General features: G+C 60.3%; 1 protein-coding gene across 1 annotated transcript in view; it reads right to left on the minus strand.

Annotated features, from left to right (window-relative positions):
- ZNF512B (zinc finger protein 512B) overlaps positions 1–15,142 on the minus strand; it is a 30,984-nt gene that overhangs the window by 8,837 nt on the left and 7,005 nt on the right. The window contains exons 3-13 of the mRNA XM_054173683.1: positions 13,988–14,067; positions 13,080–13,208; positions 12,199–12,371; positions 11,832–12,085; positions 11,369–11,440; positions 9,695–9,829; positions 7,774–7,898; positions 5,132–5,224; positions 4,876–4,974; positions 3,888–4,163; positions 3,087–3,278 (exon numbers count right to left, since the gene is read on the minus strand). Coding sequence (XP_054029658.1) covers positions 3,087–3,278; positions 3,888–4,163; positions 4,876–4,974; positions 5,132–5,224; positions 7,774–7,898; positions 9,695–9,829; positions 11,369–11,440; positions 11,832–12,085; positions 12,199–12,371; positions 13,080–13,208; positions 13,988–14,067 — 1,628 coding nt within the window. The remainder of the gene's footprint in view (positions 1–3,086; positions 3,279–3,887; positions 4,164–4,875; positions 4,975–5,131; positions 5,225–7,773; positions 7,899–9,694; positions 9,830–11,368; positions 11,441–11,831; positions 12,086–12,198; positions 12,372–13,079; positions 13,209–13,987; positions 14,068–15,142) is intronic.

A 15,142-nucleotide genomic window follows, 5' to 3' on the forward strand; every position in this document is an offset into this window, starting at 1 on the left:
GGGGCCTCAGCAGCAGCTTGCTGCAGCTTCTGCAAGGGGGAGGTTTTTTTTCCCAGAAAAGCAGCAGGGCTGTGCCCTGCCCCATCTGAGGGCCATTGTGAAACACCCATCTGTTTCAGCTTATCCCCAGGCAAAGCAGGCTGGGAGCGAGGAGCTGAGGCTCCAGAGTATATTTAGCAGGGCTGGGTCTGGTTAGAGCAGCGAGCAGGCAGCGCAGGGCCTGGCAGCCAGCAGCCTTTCTTCTGCTGCCATGGCTTTGGTGCGAAGGAATCCATCCTCCAGGCATCCCACCACGGCCCACCAGCAGCAGCCCAGCCCAGCAGCCCTCTCCCTGCTTCCCTGTGGCCCTGGGGACAGGACAGGGAGCGGGGGCTGCGGCGGGGACCCCTCACGCCCCGCCGCGCTGCCTGCTGCCCCTCTGCCTGCCCAGGGATGGAGAGGAGGGGTGGCCTTCATCAGCACCCCTGAAACCCACCTTGGTGGGAGTGTGGAGAGCCTGGGGATGGAGCAGCTGCTGTGCTGCAGCAAGTGTGGGTGCCCCCAGTTAGCACTGGGTAGAGTGGAGCTGGGAAGTGTCTGCCCCTGGAAATCCCCAGGGATGGTGCAGGAGCAGCTGAGGTCTGCTGCTGACCCCTGACACAAGCACTGAATCATGTGGGCTGGAAGAGACCTTGAAGATCAGGTCCAACCCTTACCCCAGCACTGCCAGGGCACCACCAAACCATGGCCCTCAGCACCACAGCTCCACAGCTCTGAAACCTCTCCAGGGATGGGGACTGCACCACTGCCCTGGGCAGCCTGGGCCAGGCCTGGGCAGCCCTCAAGGGGAAGAAATTGTTCCTCATGGTCAACCTAAACCTCTCCAGGGCAACTTGAGGCCATTTCCTCTTGTCCTGTCACTTGTTCCTTGGGAGCAGAGACCAACCCCCACTGGCTCCAGCCTCCTTTCAGGGAGCTGTAGAGGGCTGTAAGAATGTCCCACCTCGCTCCAGGTCCAAGCCAGCAAGGGGGCCTGTGGGCCTGGCAGCTCCCAGCATCAGGATATGTCCCATGGGAGGCAGAGGTGATGGTGTGGTGGCTCTTCTGGGGACCATCAGTCCCACCAGCCCAGCAGTGTTTGTCCTCCTGCCTCTCTGGGCTGTCAGCTCTCTCAGCGATGGCCACCACAGGAGCTGGGTGGCACAGAGACCTGGGGATGCTGCCCACCCCTCCAGGCCTCCTCTGCTGCTGAAGCCACTTCCACAGGAAGGGCTGGTGTGGGGCTGGGTCAAGCTGGGCACCTGGGGCAGGAGCTCCCAGTCAGGAGGGTTTTCTCCAGCCTGAGGTGAAGCAGACTGGTGCTGAACGCAAGATGCTGCTCGGCAGAGCTGCACACAGCCTGCTGAAGTCAGCAAGCTCCCACCAGCCTCCCTGGGCAGGAACCTGCCTCCCACCTCCTGCCAGCACCACTCACAAGAGAAAAACACATCACAGACCGAGCAGATCATGGTTTAGTGTTGTCAAGGGAGCGTGGCAGCCGCTGCAAGACGCAGCCCCGGGCACGGCTCTGCCTGCTCGCCCCCGCACTGACCGCCGGAGCCCAGCTGCCTGCCACAGGGCCAGCACAACCGGCCTGGGGAGGGACCCCAGGTCCCCATTCTCCAGCCCAAGAGCCTCCTCCGTCACCTGGGAGCTGGTCCCACTCCCCCCTCGCTCATCTCCAGTGCAAAGCTGCTTCCATCAGCCTCCCAGCATCTCTCTTTGTTTTGCAGGGCTGAGATGAGGCTCAGACTGCAGCAGCTCAGCTCTGAACACAAGGAATGCCTCATGGACACCCCCCCCAGCACCTCATGGAGCAATGCTGACTGAGAGAGACCTTTATGATGCCTTCCCCTGCCAGTTTCCACGTGGCTCCCTTGCCCAAGCCCAGGCCTGCTGGCTGCTCCCTCAATTCAAGGAGAAGATAGCCCAAAATCAAGAGGAGCAGCTCAGGGAGGAAGGGGAGCCCCCAGAGTGCTGAGGCAGGAGGGGGGAGCAGTGAGCTCCACACCTCCCCTCCCACGGGATCTGAATCAAGCAGCTCCTTTAGGCTTCAGTTTTTCATGCTACAAATGCACTGCAGCTGAAGTCATCTGGAAACCAAACAATGACAGCACCAAGCATTGGGAAACAAACATCTGCAGCCAGCTCTGGCCCCAGGAGCTCAGCTCTGTTCCAAGGGGGCTGGCAGCGCCACGGCTGCGTGCCCCCCTGTGCCAGCTGCCTCGCTGGGCTGCCAAGGAGGGCAAAGAAGATGCTGCTGTGGTTGTGTGCTGGGTTTTCACCTGCCCACTGTGGCAGACTGGCAGCTGAGTCAGACCAAGCTTCTCCAAGGAGGGTGGCATCCAGGACAGTGTGGGCACAGCTGTGGCAGTGGGAAGCCACTTGGCTGAGGCTCTGCTGCTGTGCCACCCACTTCCCTGGGGTGGGCTGCACAGCTTCTCTGGCTGAAAAACACCAGGTCTCTTGGATGCTCCCCACCAGCCCTGTGCTCCAGACCCTTCATCAGCCTCCCAGCCCTCCTCTGGACACACTCCAGCCCCTCCATGTCCTTCTTGGAGGGAGGGGCCAAGAACTGAGCACAGGATTCCAGGAGTGGCCTCGCCAGTGCCCGATACAAGGCCATGATCCCCGCCCTGGTCCTGCTGCTCACACTGTTGCTGAGCCAAGCCAGGATGCTGGTGGCCTCCTTGGCCACCTGGGCACACACTGGCTCATCCTCAGCTCCTGCTGACCTATACTGCCAGCTCCTTTCCTGCTAGGCAGCTGGGCTGGGTTCTGATCTCTCCAGTGCCCACAAAGCACCACATTTTGTTCCATTTAGATTTGAGTCCCAGTAGTGGAAAGGGCAAAGCTGCCTGCTGTCAGACTTGCCCAGAGTCTCCAGAGCAGCAGGGCTCAGCCTGCACTGGGTGGGCTCTTGAGCAATAAATTTCCCATCCCAGCTAATTGATTTAAGGCACAGCAGAGGAGCCACGTGAGCCCCGAGCCAGCCCAGGCTGCGCCGGCGCCCCGGCGAGGGCAGGACAAAGCACAAGAGAGAAAGAGGAGACATAAAAGCTTCTCACCCGCTTTGTTTCAGGCACCAGGTCATCCTTCATCCTCCTCTTGGTCCAATCCTTGGCCAGCTCATCCTCTGCTATCTCCTGCAGGTGGAAAACAGCCACCTGGGCTGAGGTGCGGCGGATGCGGCCGCTCGGGGTCCTTTCGAAGTCCTCCACAGGGCCAGGCTCTGCCTTCGCCTCCTGCTCCTCTGGAGGCTGCAAGAGAGAGAGTGAGGATGAGGAGTGAAGCAGCAGCGAGCTCCCCAGCTCCAGGGGGGACATCATAGAATGGTTTGGGCTGGAAGGGACCTTGAAGATCACCTAGCTCCCACCCCCTGCCACGGGCAGGGGCACCTCACCAGCCCAGGCTGCTCAAGGCCTCATCCAGCCTGGCCTCGAACACCTCCAGGGAAGGGGCAGCCACTTCTGATCCAGGCCAGGCCAGGCTGCTGTTGGCCTTCCTTACCACCTGGGTACAGTGCCAGCTCACGTTCAGACGGCTGCCAACCAGCACCCCCAGGGGCTTTCTCCACCAGGCATTTTCCAGCCGCTCTGCCCCAGGCCTGGAGCACTGCCTGGGGCTGCTGTGACCCAGAGGCAGGACCCAGCCCTTGGCTTTGTTAAACCTCGTACAGCACCTTAGCCCATCGATCCAGCCCCTCCAGCCCTCTCTGCAGAGCCTTCCTACCCTCCAGCAGATCAACATCCCACTCCCTCTCGGTTTGGTGCCGGCTGCAGGGGGCCGCAGCTCCTCCCCTCCCCTCCCCGGCCCCGGCCCCGCGCGGTGAGGCGAGGAGCAGCCCCCGGCCCGATCTGGGCACCTGCCTTGCCCGGCTGGGCCCTGCCCGGCTCCGCGCTGCCCGGCGGCTCGGCGGCTCTGCAGCCCCCGCCCGGGGGCGCCGGCGCGGCGGGGGCGTGCGGGGGGCTGGCCGGGGCGGGGTGCTCGGAGCGCAGGTGGTAGTCGTGGCCGGCCTTGGACTTGTACTTCTTGCCGCAGTGCGGGCAGCTGAAGCTGGGCTTGTCGGCCTCGGCCAGCTGCTTGCCGCACCGCTTCTGGTGGTACTGGTAGCCCATCAGGCTGGAGAAGTTGGCCACGCAGCCCTGCGGGGTGGGGGGAAAGAGGAGGGTAAGGAGGGTGTCCGGCCCCCGGGGCAGAACCGTCAGGATGCTGCTGCTCCAGGGAGGAACCGAGGAGCGGAGCAGCTCCACCAACCTGTCCCCTCCGGCCCCTGCCCCCCACAGAAGCCACACACAGGCACAGGAGGCACATGTCCTGAGGAGCAGAGCAGCTCCACACAGAGCAGCTCCACCAACCTGTCCCCTCCAAGCAATGGGGGGGTCACCCACCAGCCCCTGTCCCCCCCCAAGCCACACAGGGGCACCACAGTGCCACAGAGTGATGGGAGCAGCCTCCACCCCATGTGCTACCTGCCCAGACACACTGACAGCTCCCCAGACAGACAGGCACAGGGCAGTGGAGGGGAAGGAGGTGGGGAGGCACTGTCTGTGTGGGCACCAAAGCACCCCCAAGGGCAAACCTCTGCCACTCCCTGGCACCTGCTCATGGCTCACCACTGCTTCCCAGTGTGCTCTGGTTTCATTGTAGGCTGTGCCCAGGACAGCACCAGCTGGGCCCCTTCCTGACTCCAGGGGACAGAACTTGCCCTTCACAACTCCTCACCCTGCCCTACAGCTTCTGGGATGGCCCAGGGCCAGTGGGATGGGCACTGGGGTGGCTGAACTGGGACAGAAAAGCCAAGCATGTACCAAGGGATGCCTGTCCCAGAAGGAGAAACAGGAATCCTTCTCATACCTCATTGGGGCACTTCAGTTTCCCCATCTGCTTCAGCACCTTCCTCAGCCTCTCCCTCTCTTCCTGTTCACCAAGTCCAGCAGTTTCCACAGGAACAGGCTGGGAACAAGGAAGTGACAGAAGTGACAGTCATCCATTTCCTCCTGTCCTCCATGCCAGGAGTGTGTGTGGGCTGAATCACTGCCCCACAGTGGCTGAGTGCTTCACCCTCAGCACCAAGAGAGGAAGTGCAGGACAGCAGCAGCCCAGCTCTTACCTTGCTGACATGCTCAGCCATGGTGTGGTAATTCAGCCCAGCCTTGGACTTGAACTGCTTTTTGCAGTGCTGACACTTCAGGGCATCCTGCAGCTGAAGGAATTGAAGCCAAGTCACCATGGAGGCCACAGCCCTGCTGCTCCTGCTTCCAGGGGCTGCTGCTGCTGCCAGGGAGCCCCGTGGGCAGCTCTTGCTGCAGCAGCACCCAGTGATGGCACCCAGCAGGCAATGCAGCATCCCTGTCCCCATCCCAGCCTGCAGCTCCTGAGTTTTCTCCCTGTCCTCCTGGGTGCTGTTATCAAACCCACATGCCCCAGCTTTTGGAAAACATTCCCTTGTAGATTTAAAGCCTCACCAGCTGCAAACATCTGGAGCTGGTGTCTTGGTCTTCCTGTTGCAGGGCCAGGGAAGAGAAGCTGCTTTGATCTCCCAGCATGTCAGCAGCCTGGGCTCTGCAGCCCCATGCACTGGGGCAGAGGCTGGGGGACAATGAGCATCCTGGGTGCCTGAGCTGGTTGGAATTAAGGCTCTGCTGGACACAACCACAGCAGAAGACTTCTCAACTCACACTGCTCTGCTGCATGACCTGACTTGGCCTCCTGAGTGGCTGGGGAGATGCATTACATGCACACACTGAGGCTGGGGGGGAGTCTGCAGAGGCTGTGGCTGGTGCTGGGGCAGCTACCAGAGGTGAGTGACTCAGGAGGTGCTCTGGGCACCAGGAGGCAGGATGCCTCCCCAGGGAGCCGGTGCCTGGGGGGCTGGGGCCCTTCCTGCTCCTCCTGCCTGGCTGCTGCTCCACCTTCACCACTTCCCCTTCAGTCAAGCCTGGACTAGAAGCTGGAGAGGGAATGAAGATGGAGCTGCAAATCCCTCTTTATCCTGGAGCTCTGGGCAAGTGAAGAATAAACTCAGTGCAGGCAGCTGGGAGTGACTCACTTGTACCTGGGCAGGGGTTAGCCTTTTCCCAGCCCCAAGTGCCTGATCCTAACAAGGTGGAAGCTAAAAGCTCCTTGACTCATCAGAGGCCAAGGCCAGCCAGTCTGGGGCTTGCTCCTCCAGGAACATGCCATGGCCACACTCTAACAAGCCCTCTGCCCCAGGATGCTAGAAGGATGCCCCTGCCTTTGCCTCCTTCAGGCTCAAGCACGTTGCAACCATCCCCATCCCTCTCCAGAGCCAGAGGAGATGGGACAGGCTGCTCAGTGACCAGCAAGGAAAGGAGAAACCAGTTTCTGTTGGTTTAGAGGAGAGTCAGCAGCCTGCACATCCTTCTCCCACTGTGGAGCTAAGAAACACTGCAGTCATTCAAGCAGAGGGCTGAGAAGGTGCCTGCACTGCAGGGCCACTTGTGAGGAGGGTTCCCTGACTCTGCAGCAGCAGGACCCTGCTAAGGACATGCCACAGGTTCATAGAATGAGGGAATCATAGAATGGTTTGGGTTGGAAAGGACCTTAAAGATCATCTGGCTCCAACCCCCTGCCATGGGCAGGGACACCTCCCACCAGCCCAGGCTGCTCAGGGCCTCGTCCAACCTGGCCTTGAACACCTCCAAGGAGGGGACAGCCACAGCCTCCCTGGGATGCTCAGAGATGAAATGTGGAGGTTACACACCCAGAGCTTGGGGACTTGTCCTCCCTGAGCCTCAGGTTGCTCTGGCAGGGATGCTGCAAAGCACCCCAGCTCCTGCAGCAGCACAGGCACCCCTGGCAAGGGCTGTCCCTCCCGGGGAAGGATGACACATTACCCACTGCTTGGGCTGGAGCCTCAGCTCCTCAGCTGAACACCCACAGGGAAAACATGCCTGGCTGCTGGGGCAGAGCCTGCTGGGGAGGCTGGGTGGCCATGCAGCCCACCTGCAGCCAGCCTGGCTCACAGGAGATGTGAGCAGGGGTGGCCAAGATCCTCACTCTGCTGAAGGCAGGAGGGTGTCAGGGGAGGGATGACTCTGCTGGGCATCGATGCAGCGTGGGGTTGGAAAGGGAGGAGAGCCTCCCACTGCTGTCTGCACAGCAAGGCAAAGGCTGAGGAGGCATTTACAGAAGACAAATGTGGCAGCAGAGCTGAGCCACAGGTTTCCAAAGCAGGAGGCATCCATCCCACGCTGGCTGCCTGTGGGAGCAGCTCTGCAGCGTGGCTGCTGAGGGCTGGAGACGCAGCTCTGATGGATGGTGCTGGGGCACAGAGTCCATTCCTCACTGCACCATCACTCAGCTGCTGTGTCCTGACAGCCTGCCTCAGCACACCCCAGCTCAGGGGCTCCCCAGGACGTGCTCTCATCCAACCACAACTCCTCTGGCCTGATGCAAAGCACAGCACACAGCAGAGCCCCACAGCCAGGACTCCAGGGGAGGCAGACAAGAGGCAAGCCCAGCCCTAAATCACTGCTTAGCTACTGCAAATACCCAGGCCTGCTGGAAACACTGGGGCAGGGGGCTCAGATCACACAGGGATGCAGAAGGGCTGAGAATCAGGGGTCCAAATCCTTCTGGCCTGAAGTGAGGCAGCCAGCTTTCTGAGGAACAGCCAGAGACTGCTCAGACAGAGCCCAGAACTGCTTTTAGGAGCACCAGCAGACACTCCCCTCCCCAGTCCATACTCCCCAGTCCCTAAGTGAGTGATGGAACAAAGCAAGCCCTTACTTTCTGGCAGACATCCATGTGCTTTTTCAGCCCCACAATAGTTTTCCTGGTTACAACATTGCAGGTTGGGCAGGAGACTTCTCCCTTCTCACTGATCTCCCTCTGCCACTGGTCCTCAGGGTTTGCTGGTGGAGGAGAGGAGAGAGGTGTGAGACCCAGCTGCAGAGATCACAACCTGCTTGGGGCAGGACAGGGCAGGGCAGCGCTGTCACAAGCCTTGGTTTGCTAGGTTGGAAAGCACTGAAGTGGGAAGAGCTCCTGATGCCAAAACCAGAGAGGTATTTGCCATGGGCCAAGCCCAAAGCAGACACAAACCATGCAGGAGCATGGAGCCTTGCCTGTGCACAGCTGCTGCAGCTGCCTGAGCAAACTGGGTCACTGGGCCGCTTCATGTGGAGTTACCTGACCTGGAGGCATGTCAGGGATCAAAGCCATGGAGGCTTCCATAGAGTCATAGAACACCAGGCTGGAAGGGACTGCAAGGATCATCCAGTCCAACCTTGCAGGGTAAGAACAGAGTTTAAATGAGATGGCCCAGAGCACCCTCTCAAGCCAGGCCTTGAAGCTGCCTCAGCTTGCCCAGCCTGCTGCTGGCCTTCACACCAAGGGAGCTAAACCATGATGAGGATGCCCTTGGCCACCTCCTCCTGCCCTGGGTGGAACAAATCCCCCCTGGGCAAAGGGAACACTTAGTGGGAGTGAAGCAGAGGTGAGCATCTGGGCTCCATCCAGGTGCACTCCTGGGAAGCTCCCCTGGCAATCCTCTTCCAGGCAGCCAGAGAGGCAGCCAGGGGAGAGCTGCCTTCCAGGCATCTCTTTGTTTGAATGGCTGTGACCAGCTTGAAAAAGCCACCCAAAAGAAGAGCTATGTGGGACCCAAAGCTGCTCCCAGGCCTAGAGTTCAAGCTGTGTTCTCAGCAGAGCAGCACTGGGCTTCCAGCAAAGGAAGCTCAGCCTGCCTAAGTGCCCCCAGGTCTGTTTGTTTGGATGGTTTTGCATGGCTGTGAGATCTGAGAGTATCTGAAAGCAGTGCAAAGCATTGCAGCTGTGTTTATCTCACACTTCCTGCCTTCCCCCTGCTGTCAGAGCTCCTCAGGAAAGTCAGCAACCTGCACCAGGCTGTAGGCTGCACCTCAGAGACTTGGGGGGGCAGAATCATGCCCAGCTCAGCACTGGTAACATTCATGGAGATGGTGTTAGGAGAGCCCCAACCTCTGCTCTCTTTAGCATCTTTACCAATGGCCTGAGGAAGGACCAGGGGCACCCTCAGGAATGTTGCAGAGAACAGCAAGTTCTGTGGGTGCTGATCTGCTGGAGGACAGAGAGGCTCTACAGAGGGATCTAGCCAGGCTGGATGGAGGGGCTGAGGCCAGGGGGCTGAGGCTCAACAAGGCCAAGAGCTGGGTCCTGTATTTGGCTCACATCCAGCCCATGCATGCTCCTGACTTGGGGCAGAGTGCCTGGGAAGTGCCCACTGGGAAAGGCCCTGGGGGTGTTGGTCAGCAGCCAGCTGAAGATGAGCCAGGGTGTGCCCAGGCAGCCAAGAAAGCCACCAGCACCTTGGCCTGGATCAGCAGGAGCAGGGCAGGGATTGTGGCCCTGCACTGGGCACTGGTGGAGCCACACCACAAACCCTGGGTTGAGTTCTGGGTCACTCACTCCAAGGAGGACATTGAGGGGCTGGAGACTCAAGTTGCCCCAGGGGAGGTTTAGGTTGGTCATGAGGAACAATTTCTTCCCCTTGAGGGCTGTCCAGGCCTGGCCCAGGCTGCCCAGGGCAGTACTGGAGCCCCCATCCCTGGAGGGCTTTCAAAGCCATGGAGCTGTGGTGCTGAGGGCCATGGGCTGGTGGTGCCCTGGCAGTTAAGCAGCTAAGCTTCCCCCAGAGCTGCTCCCTGTGCTGTGCCTGCCCCAGCCTCACCTGCTGGCAGATGCACAGCTGTCTCCTTCTTCACACTGCCTCCTGGAGACTTCTTTTTCAGCTCCTCTGTGCTGGTGCTGCCCTCCAGCTTCTTGGCTCGATGAGCTTTTGCCTTGTCCTCTGCTTTGACAAGCCCTGGGGGCAGAGAGAGCTTTTATCCACTGCTTGTTTTGATGCCCTCAAACCAGCTCACATTCAGCAGGAAAAAAGTCTCTGCCTTTAGCCCAGGGCCACTGAACTGGCTGTGGGTCTGCCAAGGCTCTCTGGGTAGCATCAGGACCCTGATTGTGACAGGCAACATCCTCCCAGCTCGTGGTGTTTTAGAAACAGAATCATTTCCCCCCAGAGCAGACAGCTTAGGAGCTATGGAAACACCATGGCTAAGTGGGGTAGGATGCTGCTGGCAAGGCAGAGCATGGGGCAGACAGGCTGGGGAGGAAATAAAAGGGGAACTGGAACAGGAAGTTCAGGATGTGAGAGATGCTGCTGCTGCTGCACTGGAGAGGCTGCCTGAGTGCTCCCACCAAGGAACATCTGGGCTGATGTAAGAAAAGGAAAATGTGGCCTGCAAATGATGTGGAAAGGTTGGTGGAGAGACAAGGGGGCTCAGCCCCCCCAACCCATCCTGTGCTTCCATAGGAAGGCAACATGGGAAGAGCCAGGGGCAGATCCAGACAGGCCCCACGAGGTCCACATCTCCCTGAACCTGTGAAGCCAGGCTGGATGGAGGCCCCTGTGTGCCTGGGGGGCAAACTGCCATGCTGAACCCAGGGCATTTAGGCAAACTCCTGCCCTATCTTCACCCTCCAGCTGAGGCAGCAGGCCACCAGCTTGCTCCTGAGGAAGCCACAGCAGATGTTTCAGCCTCCAGCAGTGCCTCTGTGGAGGAAAACAATCCCAGACGTCCCAGGAGCCAGGGGAAAGCAAACCAGAGACCACATCCAGCCTGCTCTTTGGTGCTTCATTCTCTGCAAGCCATTAGTGCCTCTCCCAAGTGCCTCTCCTACTGGAAGGTGCTGCCCACAGTGCCTGGAAATCCACTTTTTATTTCCCTGACTGAACTTATTTCACAGCCAGTCTGAATCCAGGAGGCTCCAGGTCAGCTCCAGGTCTCCTTCCTCCCTTCCAGCCCAGCTGGCTGTATTTATGAAGCACAACCACAGTCCCACTGGTTTGCCAGGCTGAAGCAGCCACCTCCTGAGGTTCCTCTCAGGAAACATCCCAGTAATGTGCCTCTTCCTCCTCAAATTCATTCCTTGACTGTGGGTGACCAGCTCTGGAGACAAGATCTGAGGGCTGGCTGCATCTCCCACCCTTTCCACACAGCAGAAATCATTCTCCATGCTCCTGGCAACACCATGACACCCCAGAATGGTGGGAGGATGATGATGGGATGATGTTTCTCATGGCTTCCTTGTGTCAGCAGCTCATTCCTCTTGTGTTACAGCTGGACACATCCAGATCCTTCCCTCCCTTCCCCAGTGACAGGCTCCTGACTGTGGTCAGTGCCAGCCCTGCTGCTGCCTCAACAGATCCTCCAGCACTCCGTGCCCAGGGTCTGGGTGGCTCTCATGTGTTGCCAGCACAGGGAAGTCTCTGGGGGCATGGCCTTCCCTGAGATGCCCCAGGGAGAAGCTCCAACTCTGCAGCTGCCCAGAGCTGTCCCTGGATTACCTTTCAGTCCAAATGTCCCCGAGATGGAAGGCTGCTCCCCCGTGAACTTCTTAGGAGTTTTCTGTTTCCTTCCTGACTCAAAAGAGAGAAACAGAGAGAGATTTGGTCAAATAACTGCTCTGCCAGGGGGCTTCAGCAGTCCTGGGGCATGGGGTGAGCACACACTCCATGTCAGGAGGTCTTTGCAGGGCACCCACCCACCAGACAGTGACTGGATGCTGCCTCCCGTCCCATCTAGGAGTGGAAGCAGTGGCTCTGTCCAGCGCCAGAAGGGCTGCCAAGGCCTGGCCCAGGGCAGTGCTGGAGCGCCCATCCCCAGGGGGCTTTCCGAGCCGCGGAGGTGCGGTGCTGAGGGCCGTGGGTCGGCGGCGCCCCGGCGGCGCCGGGCTCAGGCTCCAGCATCTCCAAGGCCTTCCCAGCCGCGGCCCCTCTGCGCCCCTGCCGCCCCGGGCTCTAATCTTACTGTGCTTCATCCTCTCGGGGTCCTCCTCCTGCAGCGAGGCCTGGCTGCCGCGCTGCTGCACGGCCTCCTTGCCGCTGCAGGAGCGGGCGGGGGGGGTGGCGGCGGCCGTGGCCTCGGCGGCGGCGATCTGGAACTCCTTGCCGTCGCGGCTCTCGGCCGGGCACTCGCCGTTCTCGGCGTGCTCCTGCCCCGCGGCCCTCTCCGTCCTGGCCTGTTTGGGATGGACGGTTGGGCAGGCTGAGCTCTCGGCAGCTCTAGGGCAAAGCACAGAGGGCGGTTCAGGAGGGGTGGTCGGACAGAGCCCCCTCGCCTCTGCTCCCCTGGGGGCCGGGGCGGCCCGCGGCGCGGAGCGGCTGCCGCCCGCTACCTTTTCTTGCCGCTGCTCTTCCCGATGGCCTTGGGCACTTTGCTGTCTGCTCGGCAGGCCGGCACCGGCCTGTCCAGGTGATTCCAGAGCCGGTGCTTCTCCAGCTGGGTTTTGGAGGTGAAGGCAGCTTCACAGTATGAGCAGGAGTAGGTCAGCTTCTCGGAGATGGCTCCCTGGCAGCGGGGGGAGAAGGCTGAGCAAGGGCAGCGGGCGGCGGAGGGACGGGCTCTGCCTGATGCAGGCAAGGACACAAACCCCGGGGAGCGCCCTTCTGCCCCTCCAAACGGCTCCCAGTGGCCCGTGAACCCACCAGCACCCCAGCTGGAGGGACCCCGGCTCAGCGCCCACACCTGGCCCGCAGAGAGCAGGGCTGGGGAGGAGCGGCTGAGGGAGCTGGGGATGCTCAGTCTGCAGGAGAGGCTGAGGGGAGACCTCACTGCTCTCTGCAACTCCCTGAAAGGAGGCTGCATGAGGTGGGGGTTGGTCTCTTCTCCCTAGTGTCCGGTGACAGAGTAAGAGGAGAAAGCCCCAGACTGCCAGGGCAGGGTTAGGCTGGAGATCAGGAAAAAAATCTTTGCTGCCAGAGTGGTCAGGGACTGGCACAGGCTGCCCAGGGAGGTGGTGGAGTCCCCAGCCCTGGAGGGGGTCAAGAAACCTGTGGCCATGGCACTCTGGGACGTGGTGTAGTGGCCATGGTGGTCTCAGATTGAAGGCTGCACTCGGTGGTCTTAGAGGCTTTCCCACCCCAAACAATTCCATGATTCTGTCTCTGCCCTTCTCAATTTAACTGCCTGGGGCTTAAGACCTGAGAGGGGCTTTCCCCTGGAGATGGTGACAGAGCTGGCCACCAGGAGGGCCAGGCAGCCCCCTGCTCTCCTTACCCCCTGGCAGCGCTGGTAGTGGTACTTCAAGCCATAAATGCTGGGGAACTCCAGCCAGCAGCCTGCATTGGGGCACTTCACCCTGGAGTGGGCTTTGAATTCATCCTTCCACTGGTTCATCAGGGGAAGCTGGGAACAGGAGAGATGAGAGACACAGCTGAGTGGAAAGCATGCCATGCCTGGGTGTGTGCCAGTGCATCCCAAGCAGGGCTGAGGGCACATGGGACCTCTGATCACTCCTGCCCACCCCTCCCACCAAGCACAAAGTGGCCCCAGGGGCTGTGTTTCAGTGCAGAGATGCTCCCTCCAGCAAGATGTGCTGGGACAGATGCCACAGGGCTCCCCAGGTTTAATGATTCCTCCTGGGGATTTACCTTGCTGTATCTCCCAGAGCACACACACAATGCTCCCAGCCAGGCTGGGGAATAAATCAGGCCAGAAGTTGCCTGGGTGATTTAACCACCCCACATTTCATCCAGTCACTAAATCACCCCCTGCTCGTGCTCCCATGACAAACTGCTCTCTGTGGTGTCCATGCTGCCATGAGGGAATTAAACTGCACAGCTCTGTGGGGAATAAATCACCCCCTTGCTGGAGCTGCTGGATCATTAACCAGACCTGAGGAGGCTGTGAAAAATTCCAGCTCATCTGGGCCTGGGCAGGGGAGGCTTGGGTGGGTTTGCTCCCTGAGCAGGGCTTTGGAGGACACTGGGTGCCTGCACAGAGGGACTGAGGGCCCAGGGCCTTGCTAAGCCCAAGACAAGGCAGCTCTGAAGATTAAAGCAGAGGGAAGCATGCTGAACCCCAGAGTGGGGCTGGCTGGAGCCTCTGGTGCAGCAGGATGTGGCGGGCAGGGCAGAGGGAGCATGGCAGGGAGGGCACCGGGGATGCGGCGCCTGGGGCCTTACTGGGATGTCCTTCAGGGCCTGGTTCTCAGCCTTGGGTCGTCCTTTCTTCTTGCCTTCACTTTTGTCACTGGTTGCATTGCCTACAAGCAGACACAGAGCATCTCACCAGAGCACTCACCACCACAGCAAGCCCAGCTGCACAGGTCTGCCTCAGGCCTGTGCAGCACCCTCCTGGGGAGGGCCAAAGACCTTCAGCACAGAGTATCCTTGGCTGCACTTCAGCACTTTCAGTGCTTCTAACCCGAATGCAGGGCCTATGAGAAAGGGGTTTGCCACTTGGGAGGGTGGTGCAGGGCTGAACACTGCCCTGCAGGCAGCAGTTCATGGCCCCTAGCAACGACTTGCACTCCCCTGCTGGCCATGGTGGCGTCCAGCGCCTGAGGGGCAGTGCGACACCTGAAGCACTCAGGACACTGTGTCCTCATCAAGCCACTCCTGCAGGGGCCTGGGCCGAGGTACATCTCTGAGCTCTGACCCTCACCTGCAGCACAGACTCCCCTCAGTGTCCTGAGCTGCTGCCAGCAAGGGAAAGGCAGTGAGAGCTTCACCACACTCCCAGATGGGAGCTGCCCAGTGTAAGAGGACAGGAGAACAACCCAAGGCCCTTGGGCCTGGAGGTTCCTGGACAGAGCAAGGAGCTATCCATCAGAGGTCAGCCCTTGGCCAGAGCCTCCCCTGGGGCTCATCTGCTCACCAAGCTCTGTCCCAGGGGCTGTGACATGGGTGGCAGCAGATGGGCTGCACCTACTGAAGCCTTTCCCCCCCTCTGATGGAACACTTCAGCCACCAACAGAGCCCAGCAGCGAGACCCCCTCCTCATTCAGCCACACACCCCCCTCCCAGAAGGGGAAGGACACCTCCAGCATTCCCCTTCCCAGGCAGCTGCTCTCTGCAGCTCTGGAGGGTCTGGGGCTGCTTTGGCCTCCTTGAAGGTGAAGCAAGGAGCCAAGGCACTCTGAGACCTGATGCACTCACACCCCCTTGTTCTGGCAGCCCCTTCCCAACCCCTCATAAGAGCACAGGTCTGGTGAGGAGCAGCTGAGGGAGCTGGGGGTATCCAGCCTAGAGAGGAGGCTGAGAGGAGACCTTCTGGCTCTCTACAGCTCCCTGAGAGGAGGCTGGAGCTAGGTGGGGGTCTGTCTCTTCTCCCAAGAA

The sequence above is a fragment of the Dryobates pubescens genome, chromosome 26 (genome assembly GCF_014839835.1).
Source record: "Dryobates pubescens isolate bDryPub1 chromosome 26, bDryPub1.pri, whole genome shotgun sequence".
Classification (NCBI taxonomy): Eukaryota; Metazoa; Chordata; class Aves; order Piciformes; family Picidae; genus Dryobates; species Dryobates pubescens.